We start from the raw sequence: 17274 nt of genomic DNA, 5'->3' as shown, positions 1-17274 counted from the left end.
ACATACTAAAATAACAAAAGTATCTTTTGCTTATGCAGAGACACTGCATCAAAATATACGCCTAACACAAAAACTCTCTTAAGAAGGTACTGTTTGCCAGAGTAATCAGGCAAGAGAAAGAAATAAAAGGCATTCAAACAGGAAAAAAGAAAAAAGTCAAACTATCTCTCTTCACTGGCAATATGACTGTATACCTAGAAGACCCGAAAGATTCCACCCAAAAGCTTCTAGATCTAATAAACAACTTCAGTAAGTTTCAGGATAAAAAAATCAATGTAGAAAAATCAGTAACATTTCTATATATGAATAACATCCAAACTGAGAGCTAAATCAAGAATGCAATCCCATTTGCAATGGGCGCGCGCGCGCACACACACACACACACACACACACACACACACACACAAAAAATACCTAGAAATACATCTAACCAATGAGGTTAAAGATATAAGGAGAACTACAAGACACTGCTGAAAGAAAGCAGAGATGATACAAACAAATGGAAAAACATTCTATGCTCATGGATTGGAAGAATAAATATTGTTAAAATGGTCAAACTATCCAAAGCAATCTATAGATTTAATACCATTCCTATTAAACTACCAATGTCACTTTTCACAAAATTGGAAAAACTACTCTAAAACTCATATAGAACAAAAAAGAGCCTGAATAACCGAAGCAATCCCAGGCAAAAAGAACAAAGCTAAGGCATCATATTACCTGACTTCAAACTATACTATAAGGCTACAGTAACCAAAACAACATGATGCCAGCACAAAAACAGACACAGAGACCAATGGAACAGAAAAGAGAACCCAGAAATAAAACTGCATATATCTACAACCATCTGATCTTCAACAAAGTTGACAATGACAAGCAATGGGGAAAGGACTCCCTAAACTATAAAAATCCTAGAAGAAAACCTAGGAAATACCATTCTGGACACCGGCCTTGGCAAAGTCCTCAAAAGCAACTGCAACAAAAACAATATTGACAATTGGGAACTAATTAAAGACCTTCTGCACAGCAAAAGAGACTATCAACAGAGCAAACAATCTATAGACCTTTGTTGGATGTACAATTTGTGAATATTTGTAGTGAATATTTTTGTGAATATTTATAGATTCACAAATATGCATAAATTATGCATCCAACAAATATCTAATAAGGAATTTAAACAGTTCAACAAGCAAAAAAACACCACCATTAAAAAGTGGGCAAAAGACATTAACAGACACTTCTCAAAAGAAGACATACAAAGATTAGCCCAGCAAAGGGGCACACACCTGTAGTCCTAGGTACTCTGGAAGAGATAAACAAATTGCTTAATTGCTCCTAACATAACCTCCTACCTTTTTTTTTTTTTTTTAAAGAAATCTTTGTTACCTCTGAAAATAATTGGTCAGAAAGGTGTAAATACATAAATCTGAGGTTAGGGCACCCTTAATAGAGTTCATAGACAGAATATGCCTGTGTATGTATGGAGGAATGCCCTCATAATGACAAATAATATGGTTCCTGGAAAGAACATAGCTTGAGGATCAAGCAGAAGCCTGGGTCCATGACTCACTGTGTGACTGAACCTCTATTAGCTTCTTCATGCATAAAATGAGAATAATACGATTGGGCCAGATGTGGTGGTTCATACTTGTAATTCCAACATTTTGGGAGGCTGGGATAGGACGATTGCTTGAAGCCAGGAGTTCAAGACCAGCCTGGGTAACATAGTGAGATCTTTTCTCTTCAAAAAAAAATTTTTGTTTTAATTAGCCAAACATAGTGGCATGACTTATAGTCCCAGCTACTCAGGAGGCTGAGATGGGAGGATCTCTTGAGCCCAGGAGTTCAAGATTATAGTGAGCTATGATTGGACCACTGCACCTGGGCCTGGGTGAAGAGGGAGACTCTGTCTCTAAAATAAATAAATGAACACACAAACTCAATTGTCATAAACTCAACTGTATGTATGTATGTATGTATGTATATATGCATGTATGTATCGACTCATGGATTGTTGATGGCACTCATGTTCCTAGTATCCTTTATCTATCTAAAAGCAGAGCAGAGCCCTCCAAAAAAACCTCATTTGTCATAAATCTCCTCCCCTGGGGCAACTTAATCTCTTCTAGGATCACACCCAAACAGATATTGTTACAAAACTATTGCATCTCCTGTCTTTTCTCCTAAGGACCACCTTAATTTTCTAAAAAGTCACAAGTGCCCTTTCTTCTGCCCCCATTCTAAGAAGTCATTTGACCTACAAAATGTGCCCTTGTGTCCCTCTCCATCCCCATCTCCTATTGAGATGATATATAAACCACCCACCTTAAGTCACATTTTTTTTTTGCAAACTCCTATATGTACATATGTAATTAAATCTGATTTTTTGTCCTCTTGCTAATCTGCCTTTCATCAGTTTAAATTGCAGCCCTCTCCCCAAAGAATTTGAGAGGAGAGAAAATTATTCCTCCCCAATGGTAGTTACTAAAAAGTCTACTCTATTCAACATCACCATATGCTTACCCACTACAAACATTTAGACAAAAACTTAACAAGACATATTAGATCTACATCCATAAAACCACTTACAAACTTTTTTTTTTTTTTTTTGAGACTGGGTCTCACTCTGTCACTCAGGTTGGAGTGCAGTGGTGAGATCTGGGCTCACTGCAACCTCTGCCTCCCAGGCTCAAGCAATCCTCCCACCTCAGCCTCCCAAGTAGCTGGGGCCACAGGCGTGTGCCACCAGGCCCAGCTAATTTTTTTGTATTTTTTTGGTAGAGACATGGTTTCACCATGTTGCCCAGGCTGTTCTTGAACTTCTGAGCTCAAGCGATCCACCCACCTTGGCCTCCCAAAGTGCTGGGATTATAGGTGTGAGCCACTGCATCCAGACCTATTTCACTTTCTGTATCTTTTATATCCTTTCAACAGCAGAAGTTCCACTTGAGTTTTACATAAATTCTAACTCCCTGTTGAGATTCTCTATTTGTTGAGTTATTGCTATAACCCTTTCCTTTAACTCTTTATACACAGTTCATTTAGTTCTTAGAACATATTTATAATAGCTGCTTTAAAATCCTTATCTGTAAAAATTTAACATCTGGAGATAATCAGGTATGATTTCTTTCTTTTTTTTTCTTTTTTTTTTTTTGACCTCTGAACTTTTTATTGGCCTCCTGCTCCCCAAAGGGTACCCTGCTTCTGCTGGCTTAATATCTCAGAACTTTGATGTTGTTGGTCTCAGACACCACTCTGCCATCCACTATCCTGCGGGAGGTGGTCTTCTGGATGGTTTGCCTGGAGTTGCTGCTGTCCAGGGCATCACCAAGACTGGAGTCCTCGTCATCTTCCAGCAGGTGACTGTAGGTGACGATCTCTGTTGCCAGCCTGACCTTGATGTTCAGCAGGGCCTCCTACTCCTGTCCCTCTGCCGGGTCTATTGCAGCTCTGACTCTAGGTGCAGCAGGATCCGGTTGAGCTGCTCCATCTGCAGGGTATAGTGGGCCTCCACCCCACTCAGGCTGTTCTCCAAGCTGGCCTTCAGATTTCTCATGGAGTCCAGGTCAATATCCAAGGACTGGACTGTACATCTCAGCTCCATGAGCATCAGCTCAGCAGCTCCAACCTCGGCAGACTGCATGGGGACCACTGTGGTGCTCTCCTCAATCTGCTGAGACCAGTACTTGTCCAGCTCCTCTTGGTTCTTCTGAGCCAGCTTGTCATACTGGGCCCAGATGTCTGCCATGATCTTGGTGAGATCCTGAGATTTGAGGGCATCTACCTCCACAATCAACCCAGAGCTGGCAATCTGTGCTTGTAGGCCTTTTACTTTCTCTTCGTGGTTTTTCTTCACGAAGAGCAGCCCCTCCTTGAGAGCCTCGATCTTTGTCTCCAGCTGCAGCCATTGACACTGGTGTCATCAGTGACCTTGCAGAGCCCATGGATGTCACTCTCCACAGACTAGGGCATGGCCAGCTCTGTCTCATACTTGACTCTGAAGTTATCAGCAGCAAGATGGGCACTGTTGCTCTGCAGAATGATGCAGGCATTGTCCACAGTATTTGGGAAGATCTGAACCCTCAGGTCCTCAATGGTCTTGAAGTAAATGGCTCCAGTCTCTGACCTGGGGTCCCTTCTTCTCCAGGTGCTCCCGGATTTTGCTCTCCAGCTTCTGGTTTCCAGTCTCCATACTCCTCACTCTGTCCAGTAGGAGGCCAGGCAGTCATCCAGGCTTTGCATGGTCTCTTTCTCGTTCTGGATGCCTCCCAGTCCTGCCAGGCCCCCAGCCATCCACACAGCCAGGCCCCTGGACCCCATGCTGCCCCGGAAGCTGGTGGAGTGGGACCTGGAGATCCGGGAACCGGAGCCCCCGGTGCCTGCATAGATGCTGGCCACGCGGCTGACTGGCTGGGTGCCATAGCTGGGCACTTGGACAAAGCCCAGAGACCATTAGTTGGTGGAGAACGTGGAGCTAGTGGTGAAGCTCATGCTGTCCAGAAGGGAGAGCAAGAGGACAGGACTCAGGCTTTGCCGAAGACCAATCAGGTATGATTTCTATTGTCTGCCTTTTTCTCACTGCTACAATTTCCTGTTTCTTGGCATGTGTCATAATTTTATATTTAAAAATAGACATTTTATATAATACAGTATAACATTACTCCGGATTCTATGAAATCTGTCTTCTTCCACAATCTGCAATTGCTGATTTCTCTGTTCAGTTTTATTATTTCTTTTATTCTTGCATTACTTTAAAGCCTGACTTTCAGGGTCTGGCCATGTTATCTATGTATCTTAGTGGGCAGCCAACTATTCAACAGAGGATTCACTCAAATACCCCAGGTCAACAAAAGTTGTTTTCCTTTGCCAAAGGATCTGCACATCTACCCAGATTTTTCTTCCCCCTCGACCCTTTTTCATGGCTCCTCTGCATATGCATGAAGCCTCAGCTAGCCATTATCTTAGGCTGAAAGAGCCGCTGGCTCTCAAAGCACACATGCCATCAAGACAGTAATTTCCGCAGACAGTGCTGGCAGGCATATGCAATAACTGCCACTCAGAGATGAGTGAAAATTTTCCAAGCACAGCAGGTAAGGTACTAGTCCTCAAAACCCTTCTCACCCTGGAATACCCTTTATAACCAACCAAACTTGGAAGAGAGAAAGTGTGGAGTGGGATGGGAGCAGCTGCAGGCATGAATGTCACAGATTCCCACTGCTGTTGTGCGAGATGAGCAGTTTCTCAAGCTTAAACACTTTTCAGATTATTATATGTTTTTGGTTGAGTTTCAGAGCACTGCAATAGTTGTTTTCACTTGTTTTGCAGATGGCATTAAATCTAAGTCACAAACTCTTTTTTTTTTTTTTTTTTTTTTTTGAGACAGAGTCTCACTGTCACCCAGGCTGGAGTACAGTGATGCACCACAACCTCTGCCTCCCGGGTGGTTCAAGCAATTCTCGTGCCTCAGCCTTCCGAGTAGTTAGGATTACAGGCACATGCCACCACACTGGGCTAATTTTTGTACTTTTAGTAGAGACAGGGTTTCGCCTTGTTGGCAAGGCTGGTCTCGATCTCCTGACCTCAAGTGATCTGCCTGCCTCAGCCTCCCAAAGTGCTGGGATTATAGGCGTGAGCCACCATGCCCAGCCCACAAACTCTTAGCATTCTTAAATGTATTTATTTCAGTTTCTCTTTCACTACTATATTATAACCTACTCTGGCAGTCCTTCTCATCTGCTGCAATATTTCTCATTCCTTAAGATCTAACCTATGCTGCTCCTTCTCCATAAGGCTTTTTCTCATTAATTCATGCACATTGATCTCTCCCTTCTCTGAATTCCTGTCATACATCATTATTTCATAATTATTTTGCATGTGTTGTACTTTTTCTTTTCAGCCACATTCCTAAGTCTCTGGGGAAAGAAATTAGGCTTTCATGATTTTGTATCCTTATCTTATACCTGGCAAAGTGCTGAGTATACAGTAAATTCTCAAAGGCTGTAAGTCTTCTTCAATCCAAAAATTTACACTTGAAGAAATTTGTCTTATAGCCTATGAGGTCAAACTCTACCATTAGGAAACAATAATCAAGACTCCAAGACCTAACCATGTTATATTATTAACACGTTCTTCCCTTCTCCAATGCCACATGATCTGAAGTGCACACTATTTACTGAAAGCATGGGGCAGAGACTGCTAGTAGCCAACCTAATATCCATTTTGATCATTTTCCTTACTAACAAAACCATAATCATTCCTAGCTTTCCTTGCAGCCAGAAGTTCAATTAGAGGGAATGCACTAACTGGAAAGATATTTGTATCTGTTCACAGTATTGTGGTAAGAAACAAAAAAGAAAATTCATGCAACACCTTTAGAACAGTATCAGGCACATGCTATAGCATCAATAAATGTCATTTACTGTTAGAAACCTTAACTATGTTTTACTTCCTTCTTCTTCTCTCCTATGAGAGCTTAGTCTTATGGTTACAAAGGTTTTATAACATCAAAGTTCTCCGTCTGGAATAATACAAATTTGTAATAGGTGATGCAAAGAATTTTTAAAATTTCCTTACCCAGAAGATCCAATGCTCTTACAAACACCAAGGAGGGGTCTTTTTTCAGCAAAGTTATCACATTTTTGAGCACCTGACAGGGAGGATAAAATAAATTGTAAGCTTTGAGGAATATTATTGTATAATTCCCACTATTTTCATGCTTTCAAAATACTTGAGAAGGAGAAGTATTCATTAAAAGTTGATGTAATTTATACAATTGAATAAAAAGAAGAAAAGTTACTATATAAAATCATTATATATTATATATATGTACTCATTTTAAAAATTGAACCAGCAAATTTTTTTTTTTTTTGAGACAGAGTCTCACTCTGTCACCCAGGCTGGAGTGCAATGGCATGATCTCAGCTCACTGCAACCTCTGCCTCCTGGGTTCAAATGATTCTCCTGCCTCAGCCTTCTGAGCAGTTGGGACTACAGTCACGTACCACCATGCCTGGCTAATTTTTGTATTTTTAGTAGAGACACGGTTTCACCATGTTGGCCAGCCTGGTCTCATACTCCTGACCTCAGGTGATCCACCCGCCTCAACCTCCCAAAGTGCTACAATTACAGGCATAAGCCACCATAGCCGGCCTGAATCAGCAATTTTTTAATGTTTTATTGGCACCAATTTCAATCTTATACACCTTCCCCATGAGATCAGAAAACCATCCCATACCCCACCAACTATTTACATAAAACTAGTATAATATTGATGTTCAAACTAAATAAAGGTAGTTCAAGACAAGAAAATTATAAAATTATAGGTCATTCCCATTGATACACATAGTTGCAAAAATCCTAAACAAAATATCAGCAAACTAAATAGCAACATATATGAAAAAAATAAATTCTCATAACCGAATTAGATTTACCCAAGCAACAGTAATAGTTTGGCATTATAAAATATATTAACGTAATTAATCACGTTAATATTTCAGCAGACGCAGAAAAAGCATTCAATTAGACTCTACACCTAATCATAAGAATAAAAAATATAACAAAAATACCTTTTTTAACCTAATAATGATCATCTACAAAAGATCTACAGCAAATGTCACAGGTAATGGTTCAGAGTTTTCCTAGTAACAGCAGTAACAACACAAGAATATCCATAGTTGCAGCTCCCATCAAGTCCTAAGTCCACATAATAATAATAATAAGTGAACCCAGCAATATTACAGGATACAAGACCAATATAATACGAACAAGAAGCAAAAAAAGTAAAGTCAGGAAATACAAATGGTTCTGAATCATATGAAAAGGTGCTCTGTGTCTGCTCACGCCTGTACTCCCAACACTTTGGGAGGCTGAGGCAGAAGGATCACTTGAGACAGGGCAAAACTCTGTATCTACAAAAAATAAAAACAAAAAATTAGTTGGGTATGGTGGCACACACCTGTAGCCCTAGCTACTCAGGAGGCTGAAGTAAGAGGACCTTACTACGATTGTGCCACTGCATTCCAGCCTGGATGACAGAGCAAGAATCTGTCTCATAAAAAAAAAAAAAAAAAAAAAGATAAAGAAGTTTAATGTTCAACCTCACACATGACAGAGGTTCCTTAAAACTATATTGATAATGAACACTATAATAATGATATTGATAATGATAATGATATAATGATAACTATATTGATAATGATAAGGAGTTCAGGACAAATCACCCCAAAATATGCCTCTTTGGCATATTGATTATTTTGAGCTAAAGGCATTTGAAAAACAGTAGATGGGGGGCGGAGCAAGATGGCCGAATAGGAGCAGCTCCAGTCTCCAACTCCCAGCGCGAGCGACACAGAAGACCGGTGATTTCTGCATTTTCAACTGAGGTACTGGGTTCATCTCACTGGGGAGTGCCGGACGATCGGTGCTGGTCAGCTGCTGCAGCCCGACCAGCGAGAGCTGAAGCAGGGCGAGGCATTGCCTCACCTGGGAAGCGCAAGGGGGAAGGGAGTCCCTTTTCCTAGCCAGGGGAACTGAGACACACAACACCTGGAAAATCGGGTAACTCCCACCCCAATACTGCGCTTTAAGCAAACAGGCACACCAGGAGATCATATCCCACACCTGGCCGGGAGGGTCCCACACCCACGGAGCCTCCCTCATTGCTAGCGCAGCAGTCTGTGATCTACCGGCAAGGCAGCAGCGAGGCTGGGGGAGGGGCGCCCGCCATTGCTGAGGCTTAAGTAGGTAAACAAAGCTGCTGGGAAGCTCGAACTGGGTGGAGCTCACAGCAGCTCAAGGAAACCTGCCTGTCTCTGTAGACTCCACCTCTGGGGACAGGGCACAGTAAACTAAACAAACGCAGCAGACACCTCTGCAGACGCAAACGACTCTGTCTGACAGCTTTGAAGAGAGCAGTGGATCTCCCAACAAGGAGGTTGAGATCTGAGAAGGGACAGACTCCCTGCTCAAGTGGGTCCCTGACCCCTGAGTAGCCTAACTGGGAGACATCCCCCACTAGGGGCAGTCTGACACCCCACACCTCACAGGGAGGAGTACACCCCTGAGAGGAAGCTTCCAAAGCAAGAATCAGACAGGTACACTCGCTGTTCAGAAATATTCTATCTTCTGCAGCCTCTGCTGCTGATACCCAGGCAAACAGGGTCTGGAGTGGACCTCAAGCAATCTCCAACAGACCTACAGCTGAGGGTCCTGACTGTTAGAAGGAAAACTATCAAACAGGAAGGACACCTACACCAAAATCCCATCAGTACATCACCATCATCAAAGACCAGAGGCAGATAAAACCACAAAGATGGGGAAAAAGCAGGGCAGAAAAGCTGGAAATTCAAAAAATAAGAGCGCATCTCCCCCGGCAAAGGAGCGCAGCTCATCGCCAGCAACGGATCAAAGCTGGACGGAGAATGACGTTGACGAGATGAGAGAAGAAGGCTTCAGTCCATCAAATTTCTCAGAGCTAAAGGAGGAATTACGTACCCAGCGCAAAGAAACTAAAAATCTTGAAAAAAAAGTGGAAGAATTGATGGCTAGAGTAATTAATGCAGAGAAGGTCCTAAACGAAATGAAAGAGATGAAAACCATGACACGAGAAATACGTGACAAATGCACAAGCTTCAGTAACCGACTCGATCAACTGGAAGAAAGAGTATCAGCGATTGAGGATCAAATGAATGAAATGAAGCGAGAAGAGAAACCAAAAGAAAAAAGAAGAAAAAGAAATGAACAAAGCCTGCAAGAAGTATGGGATTATGTAAAAAGACCAAATCTACGTCTGATTGGGGTGCCTGAAAGTGAGGGGGAAAATGGAACCAAGTTGGAAAACACTCTTCAGGATATCATCCAGGAGAACTTCCCCAACCTAGTAGGGCAGGCCAACATTCAAATCCAGGAAATACAGAGAACGCCACAAAGATACTCCTCGAGAAGAGCAACTCCAAGACACATAATTGCCAGATTCACCAAAGTTGAAATGAAGGAAAAAATCTTAAGGGCAGCCAGAGAGAAAGGTCGGGTTACCCACAAAGGGAAGCCCATCAGACTAACAGCAGATCTCTCAGCAGAAACTCTACAAGCCAGAAGAGAATGGGGGCCAATATTCAACATTCTTAAAGAAAAGAATTTTAAACCCAGAATTTCATATCCAGCCAAACTAAGTTTCATAAGTGAAGGAGAAATAAAATCCTTTACAGATAAGCAAATGCTTAGAGATTTTGTCACCACTAGGCCTGCCTTACAAGAGACCCTGAAGGAAGCACTAAACATGGAAAGGAACAACCGGTACCAGCCATTGCAAAAACATGCCAAAATGTAAAGACCATCGAGGCTAGGAAGAAACTGCATCAACTAACGAGCAAAATAACCAGTTAATATCATAATGGCAGGATCAAGTTCACACATAACAATATTAACCTTAAATGTAAATGGACTAAATGCTCCAATTAAAAGACACAGACTGGCAAACTGGATAAAGAGTCAAGACCCATCAGTCTGCTGTATTCAGGAGACCCATCTCACACGCAGAGACATACATAGGCTCAAAATAAAGGGATGGAGGAAGATTTACCAAGCAAATGGAGAACAAAAAAAAGCAGGGGTTGCAATACTAGTCTCTGATAAAACAGACTTTAAACCATCAAAGATCAAAAGAGACAAAGAAGGCCATTACATAATGGTAAAGGGATCAATTCAACAGGAAGAGCTAACTATCCTAAATATATATGCACCCAATACAGGAGCACCCAGATTCATAAAGCAAGTCCTTAGAGACTTACAAAGAGACTTAGACTCCCATACAATAATAATGGGAGACTTCAACACTCCACTGTCAACATTAGACAGATCAACGAGACAGAAAGTTAACAAGGATATCCAGGAATTGAACTCATCTCTGCAGCAAGCAGACCTAATAGACATCTATAGAACTCTCCACCCCAAATCAATAGAATATACATTCTTCTCAGCACCACATCATACTTACTCCAAAATTGACCACGTAATTGGAAGTAAAGCACTCCTCAGCAAATGTACAAGAACAGAAATTATAACAAACTGTCTCTCAGACCACAGTGCAATCAAACTAGAACTCAGGACTAAGAAACTCAATCAAAACCGCTCAACTACATGGAAACTGAACAACCTGCTCCTGAATGACTACTGGGTACATAATGAAATGAAGGCAGAAATAAAGATGTTCTTTGAAACCAATGAGAACAAAGATACAACATACCAGAATCTCTGGGACACATTTAAAGCAGTGTGTAGAGGGAAATTTATAGCACTAAATGCCCACAAGAGAAAGCAGGAAAGATCTAAAATTGACACTCTAACATCGCAATTAAAAGAACTAGAGAAGCAAGAGCAAACACATTCGAAAGCTAGCAGAAGGCAAGAAATAACTACGATCAGAGCAGAACTGAAGGAGATAGAGACACAAAAAACCCTCCAAAAAATCAATGAATCCAGGAGTTGGTTTTTTGAAAAGATCAACAAAATTGACAGACCACTAGCCAGACTAATAAAGAAGAAAAGAGAGAAGAATCAAATCGACGCAATTAAAAATGATAAAGGGGATATCACCACCGACCCCACAGAAATACAAACTACCATCAGAGAATACTATAAACACCTCTACGCAAATAAACTGGAAAATCTAGAAGAAATGGATAATTTCCTGGACACTTACACTCTTCCAAGACTAAACCAGGAAGAAGTTGAATCCCTGAATAGACCAATAGCAGGCTCTGAAATTGAGGCAACAATTAATAGCCTACCAACCAAAAAAAGTCCAGGACCAGATGGATTCACAGCTGAATTCTACCAGAGGTACAAGGAGGAGTTGGTACCATTCCTTCTGAAACTATTCCAATCAATAGAAAAAGAGGGAATCCTCCCTAACTCATTTTATGAGGCCAACATCATCCTGATACCAAAGCCTGGCAGAGACACAACAAAAAAAGAGAATTTTAGACCAATATCCCTGATGAACATTGATGTAAAAATCCTCAATAAAATACTGGCAAACCAGATTCAGCAACACATCAAAAAGCTTATCCACCATGATCAAGTGGGCTTCATCCCTGGGATGCAAGGCTGGTTCAACATTCGCAAATCAATAAACATAATCCAGCATATAAACAGAACCAAAGACAAGAACCACATGATTATCTCAATTGATGCAGAAAAGGCTTTTGACAAAATTCAACAGCCCTTCATGCTAAAAACCTCAATAAATTCGGTATTGATGGAACGTACCTCAAAATAATAAGAGCTATTTATGACAAACCCACAGCCAATATCATACTGAATGGGCAAAAACTGGAAAAATTCCCTTTGAAAACTGGCACAAGACAGGGATGCCCTCTCTCACCACTCCTATTCAACATAGTGTTGGAAGTTCTGGCTAGGGCAATCAGGCAAGAGAAAGAAATCAAGGGTATTCAGTTAGGAAAAGAAGAAGTCAAATTGTCCCTGTTTGCAGATGACATGATTGTATATTTAGAAAACCCCATTGTCTCAGCCCAAAATCTCCTTAAGCTGATAAGCAACTTCAGCAAAGTCTCAGGATACAAAATTAATGTGCAAAAATCACAAGCATTCTTATACACCAGTAACAGACAAACAGAGAGCCAAATCAGGAATGAACTTCCATTCACAATTGCTTCAAAGAGAATCAAATACCTAGGAATCCAACTTACAAGGGATATAAAGGACCTCTTCAAGGAGAACTACAAACCACTGCTCAGTGAAATAAAAGAGGACACAAACAAATGGAAGAACATACCATGCTCATGGATAGGAAGAATCAATATCGTGAAAATGGCCATACTGCCCAAGGTAATTTATAGATTCAATGCCATCCCCATCAAGCTACCAATGAGTTTCTTCACAGAATTGGAAAACACTGCTTTAAAGTTCATATGGAACCAAAAAAGAGCCCGCATCTCCAAGACAATCCTAAGTCAAAAGAACAAAGCTGGAGGCATCACGCTACCTGACTTCAAACTATACTACAAGGCTACAGTAACCAAAACAGCATGGTACTGGTACCAAAACAGAGATATAGACCAATGGAACAGAACAGAGTCCTCAGAAATAATACCACACATCTACAGCCATTTGATCTTTGACAAACCTGAGAGAAACAAGAAATGGGGAAAGGATTCCCTATTTAATAAATGGTGCTGGGAAAATTGGCTAGCCATAAGTAGAAAGCTGAAACTGGATCCTTTCCTTACTCCTTATACGAAAATGAATTCAAGATGGATTAGAGACTTAAATGTTAGACCTAATACCATAAAAATCCTAGAGGAAAACCTAGGTAGTACCATTCAGGACATAGGCATGGGCAAAGACTTCATGTCTAAAACACCAAAAGCAACGGCAGCAAAAGCCAAAATTGACAAATGGGATCTCATTAAACTAAAGAGCTTCTGCACAGCAAAAGAAACTACCATCAGAGTGAACAGGCAACCTACAGAATGGGAGAAAATTTTTGCAATCTACTCATCTGACAAAGGGCTAATAAACAGAACCTACAAAGAACTCAAACAAATTTACAAGAAAAAAACAAACAACCCCATCAAAAAGTGGGCAAAGGATATGAACAGACATTTCTCAAAAGAAGACATTCATACAGCCAACAGACACATGAAAAAATGCTCATCGTCACTGGCCATCAGAGAAATGCAAATCAAAACCACAATGAGATACCATCTCACACCAGTTAGAATGGCAATCATTAAAAAGTCAGGAAACAACAGGTGCTGGAGAGGATGTGGAGAAATAGGAACACTTTTACACTGTTGGTGGGATTGTAAACTAGTTCAACCATTATGGAAAACAGTATGGCGATTCCTCAAGGATCTAGAACTAGATGTACCATATGACCCAGCCATCCCATTACTGGGTATATACCCAAAGGATTATAAATCATGCTGCTATAAAGACACATGCACACGTATGTTTATTGCGGCACTATTCACAATAGCAAAGACTTGGAATCAACCCAAATGTCCATCAGTGACAGATTGGATTAAGAAAATGTGGCACATATACACCATGGAATACTATGCAGCCATAAAAAAGGATGAGTTTGAGTCCTTTGTAGGGACTTGGATGCAGCTGGAATCCATCATTCTTAGCGAACTATCACAAGAACAGAAAACCAAACACCGCATGTTCTCACTCATAGGTGGGAACTGAACAATGAGATCACTCGGACTCAGGAAGGGGAACATCACACACCGGGGCCTATCATGGGGAGGGGGGAGGGGGGAGGGATTGCATTGGGAGTTATACCTGATGTAAATGACGAGTTGATGGGTGCAGCACAGCAACATGGCACAAGTATACATATGTAACAAACCTGCACGTTATGCACATGTACCCTACAACTTAAAGTATAATAATAATAAATAAATTAAAAAAAAAAAAAGAAAACAAAAGTAAGGGGAAATAATTTTCTTCTGGTTTCAGCTTAAAAAAAAAAAAAAAAAAAAAAAAAGAAAAACAGTAGATGTAAGAAAGACACTCTGACTGGCTCTTTGATTCCTGAAAGGAAGGCCCCAAGTGAAAGATGACCCTCCTACACACCAGGAAGGAACATTTTAACCACCGGAGATGTGAAGGCCAGGATGAAAGAAATCTGTATAAATGAACATTGTTAAACTAGCCCTTATCTTCCCAGATACTTTTCCATAAATGTCATTCTTTGTTCAACCTAGCATGTAAGAACTTAGGCCGAAGCTGGGCACGATGGCTCATGCCTGTAATCCCAGCACTTTGGGAGGCCGAGGCGGGTGGATCACTTTGGGAGGCCAAGGTCAGGAGTGCGAGATCAGTCTGGCCAACATGGTGAAACCCCATCTCTAGTTTAAATATATATATATATATATGCCAGGCGTGGTGGCGGGCGCTGTAATCCCAGCCCCGCGGGAGGCTGAGGCAGGAGAATAGCTTGAATCTGGGAGGCAGAGGTTACAGTGAGCCAAGATCATGCCAACGCTTGCATGCTGTAATCCCAGCCTCTCAGGAGGCTGAGGCAGGAGAATAGTTTGAACCTGGAAGGCAGAGGTTACAGTGAGCCAAGATCATGCCAACGCTTGCACTCCGTCCTGGGGGACAGAGCAAGAGCAAGGCTCCATCTCAAAAAACAAAAACAAAAAAAAGAGCTTAGGCTGAGCCACTTCTCTTTTTTTTTTTTTTTTTTTTGAGATGGAGTCTTGCTCTGTCACCCAGGCTGGAGTGCCATGGCAGATCTGGGCTCTCTGCAACCTCTACCTCCCAGGTTCGAACTATTCTCCTGCCTCAGCCTCCTGAGTAGCTGGGATTACAAGCGCATGCCGCCACACCCAGCTAATTTTTTGTATTTTAGTAGAGCCGGGGTTTCACCATATTGCCCAGGCTGGTCTCGAACCCCTGAGTTCAGGCAATCCGCCCGCCTCGGGCTCCCAAAGTGCTGGGATTACAGGTGTGAGCCACGGTGCCTGGCCGCCACTTCCTTAAGTCTTCATTTCTCTGTTCGGACACATATGTACATGTAAATTTTATGAAATAAAAATTTGTATGCTTTTCTCCTGTTAATTTCTCTTATGTCAGTTTAATTTTTTGGCCCAGCCAGAAACCCTGAGAGGTTAGAGAAATTTTCCTCCCCTACAATACTATGGTTACATTTTTAAGATACCTAATCTTTTAGAAATAAGTAAGGAAATGTTAACCAATAAACTGATATGACATCTGGGAAGGGTTCAAAATAATCTGGAGGGAAGGAAATAAATGCTAATGAAACAAGAATAGTCATAAAATGATGACTGGTGGGTTCCTTAGGGATCATCACACTATTCACACTGTCTTTAAATAAGTCAGAAATTTTCTACTTAAAAATTTATAACTACATATATTTATATACATATATTTATATATTATAACTATATATCTTTAAAACTGTGTGTGTATGTGTGTGTGTGTATTCACTTAAGCCTGCTAAGTCAGACTGATGACTGATTTAGCAGTCCTAAGTAAAAGTGCAAGGTAGTGCTTAGGGGAAAAAAAAAACTGACACTCAAATTAGTTTACATCACAGGATCTTTAAAAGCCACAATAATTGATAATACCAGGTACTAAATGTGACAGGAGATGAAGCTAAAATAAAAAGGACTATATAACTAAATTTAACTATGTACACTGACACTTATTTAAGAGCTCCTCAAAAAAATCCAAAAATTTGATAAAATTTTCTCACCATAGTAATCAAAATTGAAATACAAATACCCCTTAATCCGATAAGTCACTGCTAGAAGTTCATCCTACACATATACTCAGACATGAGAGAAATAACTTGTATATAAGATTATTCACAACGGCATTGTTTATAATAGCAAGAATGGAAAACTTCAAGTTATAATGGAATATTTCCTACCACTGCAAAACAAGAGAATGAATTACTCTGTGAAAACATGGAATGGAAAAGAAGATATAAAGTGGAAAAAAGGAATACATACAACAATAGGACGATACAGAATAATAAACTACCTTTTGTGTGTGTGTGTGTGTGTGTGTGTGTGTGTGTGTGTGTGTGTGTGTGTGTGTGTGTGTTTTGAGATAGAGTCTCCCCAAGGCTGGAGTGGAATGGCATGATCTCAGCTCACTGCAACCTCCGCCTTCCAGATTCAAATGATTCTCCTGCCTCAGCCTCCAGAGTAGCTGGGATTACAGGCACCTGCCACCATGCCCAACTATTTTTTGTATTTTCAGTAGAGATGGGGTTTCACCATGTTGGCCAGGCTGGTCTCGAACTCCTGGCCTCATGATCCCGCCTTGGCCTCCCAAACTGCTGGGATTACAGGCATGAGCCACCAGGCCCAGCCGATATACTACCTTTTTTTAATAAAGAAGAGAAAAAAAGACTTGCATATATGTACACACACATATACAAACTCTAGTAGGATACATAAAAATCCTACTAGTGGTCGGGCACGGTGGTTCATGCCTGTAATCCCAACACTCTGGGAGGCCGTGGTGGGTGGATCAGGAGTTCGAGACCAGCTTGACCAACATGGAGAAATCCTGTCTCTACTAAAAATACAAAAAATTAGCCAGTGGTGGTGCATGCCTGTAATCCCAGCTACTCGGGAGGCTGAGGCAGCAGAATTGCTTAAACCCAGGAGGCAGAGGTTGTGGTGAGCCGAGATCATGCCATTGCACTCCAGCCTGGGCAACAAGAGTGAAACTCCGTCTCAAAAAAAAAAATCTTAATAGCCA

General features: G+C 41.2%; 1 protein-coding gene across 9 annotated transcripts in view; it reads right to left on the bottom strand.

The window, feature by feature from the left end:
* Positions 1–17274, bottom strand: part of BCAS3 (BCAS3 microtubule associated cell migration factor) — a 707133-nt gene that overhangs the window by 576295 nt on the left and 113564 nt on the right. For all 9 annotated transcript variants that reach the window (XM_050764587.1, XM_050764586.1, XM_050764591.1 and 6 more), the window contains exon 7: positions 6574–6646. In XM_050764587.1, coding sequence (XP_050620544.1) covers positions 6574–6646 — 73 coding nt within the window. The remainder of the gene's footprint in view (positions 1–6573; positions 6647–17274) is intronic.

The sequence above is a fragment of the Macaca thibetana genome, chromosome 16, assembly GCF_024542745.1.
Source record: "Macaca thibetana thibetana isolate TM-01 chromosome 16, ASM2454274v1, whole genome shotgun sequence".
Classification (NCBI taxonomy): Eukaryota; Metazoa; Chordata; class Mammalia; order Primates; family Cercopithecidae; genus Macaca; species Macaca thibetana.
Note: the sequence above shows the minus strand (reverse complement) of the source record. Positions and strands in the feature narration are given on the sequence as shown.